At 47.0% G+C, this 9,219-nt stretch overlaps 1 protein-coding gene across 1 annotated transcript; it reads right to left on the bottom strand.

Moving 5' to 3' along the window:
* Positions 1–6,163: 6,163 nt before the first annotated feature.
* TLNRD1 (talin rod domain containing 1) lies at positions 6,164–8,918 on the bottom strand. Its single transcript, XM_063925817.1, has one exon. The coding sequence runs from the start codon at positions 8,595–8,597 to the stop codon at positions 7,527–7,529; it is 1,071 nt and encodes a 356-aa protein (XP_063781887.1). The 5' UTR covers positions 8,598–8,918; the 3' UTR covers positions 6,164–7,526.
* Between the last annotated feature and the right edge of the window lie 301 nt (positions 8,919–9,219).

Below are 9,219 nucleotides of genomic sequence, written 5' to 3'. Positions count from 1 at the left end.
TGTCATATCAATACAGAACCCGCATTGAGGATCAGAAGATCAACTGACAAACATATATTAAAGTCAGCAATCACACTAGCAGTCAGTCACATGTTATATATTAGATATATATATTATATTAGATATATATTTTAAAGTATGTAGGAGTACATATTACTGAATTCTGTTCTATACAGATCTTAACGTATTCAGACGCAATGCGAAGAAAGCTACAGTAATGTACACAGACTCATATGCAATAGGCACTAAACTTAACTATTCATACTAACAAAAGTAGATAGAAATTTAGTGCTGTATAACCCGTACTCAGTTGAGTGGGATACAGGGAGACACACCTCTCTTCCAAGATCGATCAATATGTTAGCGAACGCTGAGTGGATCCAGACGCTACTAGTGTACACTGCCGCTCCGGGAACTTTTAGTGAACACAGACGCACCAGTCATACAGACGCCTGTACTGCAACCGGGTCTCCTCGCGGTAGTGCCTAGTGTACACAGATGCAGCTGCTACGCTGCGACCGAGACCCCTCGTGGTAGCGTCTGAGACGGAAGTGAGGCAATCAGTTCATGGCGGGAGACCGACGGAAACTGGTCATGAATTTGGGGGGGGGGCGACCAAGAGAGCGTCTGACTCCCCACCGCTGACATCAACCCTAGGGATCGCAGCCTCTTACTATTCCTTGTGCCTTATGATTCCTAAGGCCTAGCGCTGGAGCACCCGTGGTGGTGGCGCGCCAGCTACTGTTTGGTAGTCTCCTCCCAATACAGTGCAGCTGTGTCCGTTACTCCCCTTCTAAGTGGAACCGATGCCATACCTTCTCCCCGTGCTCCGGCCACAGCCTGGTAACGTCTGCTGGACCTGCTAGCATATCCGACACAGATCGAGACAGCACTTGTACCGTGGGTAAGCGTTGTTGCGACCCGGCGGAGAGTTGTTGGAGCTACTATTTCCAATATGCGTGTAAGACGCCGTTAGGAATGATCACTCAGAAAAACGTAGTAAGACTATAAAAATAAAATAAGAAAGCTTAGGGCTACCAAAAACAGCAGCCCTGTGACCATGGTTCGGCTCCTGCCGCACCAAAAAAAACAACTGGATTTGCCTGAGCCAGTGGGCGGGGATATATGGACGGGACCGTTGCATCCTGGGAGGACTGAAAGCTTGTGATCGTTTGGTGCCAATCCACTATCGCTCCATCATCCCCCATTGTTATCCTGTGGATAACCTGTGGACTCAGCCGGAGGAAAAAAACATTTAACAGTCTTGCTTCTGGTATATTAAAAGTTACTATGAAGAAAATAGGAATGCAAACAATGGGGTCGATTCTATTCGGCAACTAATGAATAGCGCCGGGAATTAGCTCCCGACGCTATTCAATTCAGCAACTAGTTACGTCGGCGATGGCCCGTTCTCGCCGACAAAACAGGTTGAATTGTCGGGAGAACGGGCATTCTCCGACTTAACTCCCCGGCGCGAGGCTGATTCCCGACAGAATCAGCCTCGCGCCGGCCGCGAGGCAGCACTTTTGTCGGGTTTCTCTTCTCATCCCCCGGGGATGAGAGAAGAATTCCTGACAATTGCAGGTAATTAGTTGCTGAATTGAATAGCGTCAGGAGCTAATTCCCGGCGCTATTCATTAGTTGCCGAATAGAATCGACCCCAATGTGGCTCATGGGGGATGCGTATCCTTCCTTTTCTTTACCTCATACTGTGGGCCTGATTCAGAGATGGATGCAGTCCGTACAGTAGCTGAGTGTTTGAATGCAGCTGCTGTACGAAAATATGGAAAAGCAACAGGAGGCGCCTTGTGTAAACAGATGCCTCCTGCATGCATATGAACCACTGCTGCTTCTAAAGACAAAGCATAAGGTCACTTGCATGAACATGGACCATGTAACTCAGGGTACGCAGGATGGCTGGGTGTTTCACACTGCTGGGGCCAGGAAATCTGCATCTGAAGGTGCAAACCCTGGCCTCGCTACTCCAGAAAATGGGGGCAACACGCCCCCGTTTTCTGGGAATGCAGCCCAACTCCACTCACGCCATGTCAATAGGGGGTACTGTGTGCAGAGATGCAGAACCCGTTCTGCACATGCACAAAAAGGGTCCTGCACATCCACCCCACCATTGGGTAAGTAAACTACCAGGTTTACGTACATTTCCAAATCAGGCCCTGGTCACTGACACAAAACGGCAGAAACAACCAGATTACTATTTATCCTACTTGTATTTATCATTTTTCAATATTTATTTAATTTGGTCTTTAGAAATAAAAGTATCTTATTTCATTCCAGGATACCTAAAGGAATAGAGCAGGCATGTCAGAAACGGTTTAGAGGGTAGCATAGGAACAGAGCAGGCTCCAGCACCAGTTTTTACCACCATTCAAACTTCTGTAATTGTAATGTTCTCATTTTTCTTTGTAAAGCAGCATTCTTATTTACAGGTCACCAGCCTACTCCTTGCACATAATGGAGGCTCAGCAACAACATGCTGACCGACAACAGTTTCTTCAGTGACCCCTCAATTTATAAAATAAAGCACTGAATAGGGTACCCGGCTAGCATCTTCTTATCAACCCATGGGATCAATTCAATTCTATGCAGATTGAATAGCGCCGGGAAGGAGTTCCCAAAGCTATTTAATTCAGCAAGATGCTGTCCCCAACTAGAGGATTTCTTCTAGCAACCCTTCAGGGGTGCGAGCAGGAATGGTGGTATTCAGTATGACAGCTGTTGGGATCCCGGCGCTCAGTATACCAGCGCCGGAATCCCGACACCCGGCATACCAACAACTATTCTCCCTCTTGGGGGTCCACGACCCTCCTGGAGGGAGAATAGATAGTGTGGCGCATAGTGTGCCACCGTGCCCACAAGGGGCTCATTTGCGCTCGCCCAGCTGCCGGTATGCTGGGCGCCGGGATCCTGGCCGCCGGAATAATATACTACACCCAGCAGGAAGACAACAAAACTAGGTCCGCAATGCTATTTTGTGACCTAGCACCACAAAAAAAACAAAAAAAAAAAAACATTGTGGCGAGGCAGTTTAGTCAGATAATGCCCGTTCTCGTGACTAAACAACCTGTTTAGTTCAGGAATATGGGCACTCTCAGACTTAGAGGTCTATTTACTAAGCATTGGATGGAGATAAAGTACCAGCCAAACAGCTCCTACTTTATCTCCATCCAAGGCTTAATAAATAGACCGTATTGCACTGAATTGAATAGCTCCGGGAGCTCCGAGTGCATGTGGTGGTTCCTGGGGGATCAACTGGCAGAAGCAGCAGGTCAGTGAAAAATGTTAGCAAATACCCTGAGAAGGCTACTTCAATCATGTATGATTGTGTCGGAAAGACAGCTGACATTTCAGACTGATTTTACAATGCATGGGGAAATCTTAATCTAAATCTGCCCAATCCTATAAGGTCCCAAAATAGCCAGGAAATGCTGCTTTGTATATGTTTATTTTAACGAATTATTTACTGCTGCGTAACCTTTTGTGAAAACAAAAGCTATGACTTACACCACCCAATGTTTGTGCGCTTTTCTTTTTTCCCCTTCTCCATTTTATCCATCTTTATAATCCCAGCAACCTGTTACAGGATTACCAATCATTCTTCTAACAGAGCATGGTTTCTTTAAATACAAACAATTAGAAAATATTGTTATATGCGCTTTGGGGACAACACCATTGCTTTTGAGCACCTGATCGCGTCTTATCCCCTTGTTTTAACAGACATGGCGACATTCACTTTTTTTTCGTTTGTTTTTAACGCATGTTGCTCCCAAATAGACCAGGTTTAGCCGCGTAAAGCAGCTACACCCATCTTAAGTCCTGGTTAGCACACACAATCAGCAGTTTGGAACCCAAAAACCAGGACTTTACGTTGATTTCTGCTCACCACATCAGTAGGGTGCCAGCACTAATCATGTTATCGCGCCCATCAGCAGAAACTACTGAATAGCAGACATCAGATGCGCAATACTGCCGCTGGCAGCAGAAACAACTGAATCGCCCATTGGAAAACAAAGTATAAAAAAAATAAAAAAAAATAAAAAACACAACACCACAAAACATTTTTGTGAACATTTGGGGTCAATTAATTTATGGACAATGCCCATGATATGCCTGAAACAGCACCCTATAGTACAGAAAACTAAGCCTTTTCATTCAAGGGAAAATGTGTAATCTCGACTGTATGTACAGTAGAGATGTGTTCATTGCCCACACATCAGACATTGGGGTCGATTCAATTCGGCAACTTATGAATAGCGCCGGGAATTAGCTCCCGACGCTAATCAATTCAGCTCCAGTTGAGTCGGCGATGGCCCGTTCTCGCCGACTAAACAGGTTGAATTGTCGGGAGAACGGGCATTCTCCGACTTAACTCCCCGGCGCGAGGCTGATTCCCGACAGAATAAGCCTCGCGCCGGCCGCGAGGCAGCACTTTTGTCGGGTTTCTTCTCTCCTCCCCCGGGAATGAGAGAAGAATTCCCGACAATTGCGGGTAACTAGCAGCTGAATTGAATAGCATCGGGAGCTAATTCCCGGCGCTATTCATAAGTTGCCGAATTGAATCGACCCCAATGATTTGACCTTTTGGTGCACCTATCCTTGATAAAGAAACCATAATATTGACAACTAAGTTGAACAATATGATTGATAAGTAACACATTTACCATATGGACAAGATGTAGTTATGATCCCAGCGGTCAGCAATCCGACATCGGGATCTTGGCCGCCAGAATGCCAGCAGGGGGGCCCAGGACTATTCCCACTCGTGCGTGGCAAGCGCAGCGAGCCCACAAGGGTCTTTGTTGCGTTCTCCCCCCTGCCAGCATTCTGCTGTCCGGGATCCCATCGTCGGTATGCTGACCGCCGGTCACCCGATCCCAACCCGGACAGACATGACAAGCATTTTAGCAATTCTATTAAGTGGAGGCAGGGAGAAAATATTTTACATTTGAATGTAAACTCCATGCAGGACAAAAATGTTCTTTTTTGCCCAAGCACTGGTCAAATTAATTATACAAGACTAAGGGGTATATTTACTAAGCCTTGGATGGAGATAAAGTACCAGACAATCAGCTCCTAACTGCCATGTCACAGGCTGGGTTTGAAAAATGACAGTTAGAAGCTGGTTGGCTGGTACTTTATTCTCCATCTACAGCTTAGGAAATAGACCCCTAAGGGGTCTATGTACTAAGCCTTGGAGAGAGATAAAGGGTGCGGAGATATAGTACCAGCCAACCAGCTCCTAACTACCATGCTACAGGGCTATCCAGTTAGGATCCTGGTAGTCAAAATAGCAACACCAGAATCCAGACATTTATCACTATGCTGGCACCGCGAACGAGGATTTGCCGAGCCGACAGAGAGGTATGCCAGCCGCGGGGGGAGAGGGGTGATATGTTACTTTAGGCTGCGGGGATTGGGGTTAAGGTTAGGCTACGGGGAGGGGGACTTGGGGTTAGGCACCCCTGAGGAGGGTTAGGTTTAGGCTGCGGGAAAGGGTGGTTAGGGTTAGGCACCAACGGGGAGTGTTAGGGGATTAGAGATAGTATACTCACCTAGTACATGTCGGAATCCCAAGCGCCAAGATGCCACTATCTGTATTATGACTGCCGGCTTCCCAAGCGCTGGGATCCCGATACCATCCCACCACAGGCTCTGTTTGGAAAAGGACAGTTAGGAGCTGGTTGGTTTGTACTTTATCTCCGCCCACTTTCACTCTATCCAAGGCTTAGTACATAGGGGCAGATGTATTAAGCCTGGAGAAGTGATAAAGCAGTGATAAGTGCAAGGTGATAACGCACCAGCCAATTGGCTGGTGCATTATCACCTTGCACTTATCACTTCTTCAGGCTTAATACATCTGTCCCATATCCCCTATATGACATTGATGGCTATGTACTGTAGCTGTAACAGAAAGCAAGCAAACTTAGGGTAGGGATGGCAGAAATAACACAAGACAGCTGTCACTAGAACTGTGTCACATACCTTACCACAGAAAGCTGCCCCACTAATGAGATTTGTAAGTAATTAAATGAAAGTTGGTTTCGGCAGTATCACACTTCTCATATAAAACAGCACACATCAAACAAGATCTATACACAGCACATCCTGAGCATAAAGTCTTCATTGACAACTGAGGGCTTCTAAATGACAGAAAACACTACCTTTTAATTAGGTGAAATAAATACTCCAGTACATGCAAGGTAAAAATCGACATTTAAAATGACAATCATTTTATTATAGTGTACAATTAGGAAACACTCTCACTGTACCCCACCCTCCCAACAGTAAGTCAGCACACGGGAAATAAAAATCGATTTTGTCTCACTCCACGGGCCCCCTACACACCCCCCATTCACACACTGCTGCAGGATTTTAAAAAGGGAGCTACATCCAGCAGCCAAAAGCCATAGAAATGTCTAAAAATAAAACTGAGGTAACCTTTTTATTCCTGCAGATCACACACAGCAACATTCTGATGGGAAGTCTGGAAGACACTGGCTAAAAACCGCACCCAGCACGGATTTTAAAGCCTTGATAATGCCACTTTAGTGCCAATACAGGTACTAAAAGGGGTAGAGGCTTAATATTGAAAAGGAAAATGTCAAGAAGTATCCATACTTTGAAACTTCACAGAGTGATCAATGACAAGTTTACAGCTGCATATCTGTGATGTTTAAATATTCTAATAGTGCAAGGTAACGTCAACTATGTTAAATTCACTTGATGAAAAAGTTGGAGTGTCAAATACGGAAAAAAAAAAAAAAAAACACAGGTAATGATTACGGCTTCCTAGTCCAAAATTACAAGCAACTGAAAGTGAAACCTCACATGATACTCTCAATAATAAAATACAGAGATTGGTCGTTTTTTAGGTTCTGGACTCCAAGGAGAATCATCTCATAGAAACAACCCAAGGAGTTACAAATTTGCCCGCACTGATTTGTTTAACTACACACACTAAGTAATGTTCCAAATGATTCATTGTCCCAATTATATATGAATGACTAGGAGTAATGCTATAACAGGCCTAGTTTTTTTTTTTCCTTTTCCTCAAGAATTACCCAAACAGAATAGAAATACAAAAAGGAATAAAATGTCGTAATGTAACCAACATATATTAAAATGAAAAAAAAAAAAAAGCAATTGAATTTGTTCACCTATCCTTAAAATATTAACTTGGGATCTGGGCAGTAAATGAACCTACTCTGCGACATTTATGTGGGTAGAATTATATGCATCAGAGCCTTACAATACAAAAGCTAACCCACCACCATCATTGCAATGTAGGCACTAGTGAATTCATATTACCTTCAATTTTGAACACTATAAAATATAACATCTTGCAACATCTACCTAGTTGAAATGAAATTTTCAATAGCTAGCACTTCCAGTTCCGAGAAAGCCTGAATATGGCTTCATATAAAGCAGGGCCATCTCTAGTTCTGAAGAGAATTGTTTCAGCTGGACCAGTATTCTTTGGTAACATTAAAGGAGGACGTGTTTTCCATCTAGGGTGATTTCACAGAATTGGAGTTTACTGGCGGAAGAGTTCTAGGAGATGACCTCTCTCTCAAGGCCTGAGACAACAAGTTGCACCCTTCGGAGACAGCACAAGCCGAGCTCCGCAATCGCTCCTTGTAGTCAGTCATCTTGCTGCTGCTGTCAGAATGCTGGGTTATATCCCTGAGGCATTGGGTCAGGAGCACACAAGCAGATACCACACTCATAGCACCCCCAAGAATGGCCGTCTGCACCGCCTTACCATCTGGATTTAAGACGGCAGCTTTGCCCAGGAACTGTGGCTCTGTGGCAAAACCCACCAAGGCGTGCACGGCTTGCACTAGGGAACCACTGAAGAGGGCACATCGATTTCTAGAGAGTTCACTAGGGGAAGTCTTTACTTCTTTGACACAGGCAAGTAACGCAGTGGCACTGGTACTCATACACTTCACCCCCAACTTAAACTGTTCCTTGGCGAATTTATCTCTGGACCTCTCGCTGGCGACCACGCTGACATCTGTGAGAATCTTTAGGTTCCTGGACAAATTCTGGGAGACTTCCAGTAGGAGCTGCGGCGTGAGGTCTTGTAGGGGCACCGTCCTGAGGGTGGCACAGCTCTGCTCCACCTCATGTCGACACCGCGTAACCTTATAGCGGTCCACCAGACCCGGAAGGGCTGCCTGGGAACCAGGCACCTCCACCGCTGCCAGGTAAGCAGCATGGGCAGAGAGCTCAATGAGGGACACCACCAAGTCGCCCATCTCTTGCAGGCTGTCACCCACCTCTGCAAATCGGCCCATGTTGAGCTGGCTCTGGACATCATGGGTGAGGATGGACAGGCCCTTGGTCCGGGCAATCACGGTGTCCCGGCACTTCTCAAAGGCTTCCCCCAGCTGGGCAGAGCTCTCCGGGCTGACGGGCCGGGGCTCGCTGGAGAGCAGGAGCAGGTCAGCCACCAGCTGCATCTTCGCCTTGCACTGGTCACAGATAGTCAGCAGCTTCTTACGGGGCTGGGGGCCGCCCAGGCCCACTCCAGAGGGCAGTGAGGACCGGGCGGAACCGGAGCCGCCGCTAGCCATCTTGCCGGGAGCAGCGTCTCATACCTCGGCCAGTGGGAGCGGGATCCCGGGGTCTCCCCTGTCGCATCATCCCATGGAGGGGTGCGGGCACAGCCCGGTGACAGCGGGTGACGGTCAGACTTGCACTAGGCTCTCGGCCTCCATCATGGCAGGGGTAGATCTGCACGGTGCCCGGAGAAGCAGCAAAGAGGTGACCCGCCCAAAGCTGCAGCTGTGTCTCCCGGCGGCCCGGATAGGGAACGTGGGACGGCGCCGCCCTGTGACGTCATCCAGAGACCTCTAGTAACGGGAGAGGAGACATAGCGCCCCTGGAGGACAAGCGGCTGTACTGCCGCTCACACAGGGGTCACAGGGCGGTTATTATTATCACCTTCTATAAGCGGCGCAGGCAACTGTCAATTCAACACCGCCCGCAGCTACTATGCAGTACTACAAGTCCCATCATTTCCTGGCATCCTCTATATACTGCACGATAAGCTTGGGTCTATACCAGGCATTGCTATCCTAAGTCCTCAAGAAACACTTTAGTGCAGGTTATCCATGCTTCAGCACACATGGTTACATCAGCATAACTGAGATCAGTAGCTGAACTTCATCCGAATCGCCCAGGGCCAGTGGCAAG

This window comes from Pseudophryne corroboree, chromosome 6 (genome assembly GCF_028390025.1).
Source record: "Pseudophryne corroboree isolate aPseCor3 chromosome 6, aPseCor3.hap2, whole genome shotgun sequence".
NCBI classification, from domain to species: Eukaryota; Metazoa; Chordata; class Amphibia; order Anura; family Myobatrachidae; genus Pseudophryne; species Pseudophryne corroboree.
The sequence above is the reverse complement of the archived record's forward strand: the minus strand, read 5'-3'. Positions and strand labels throughout refer to the sequence as shown.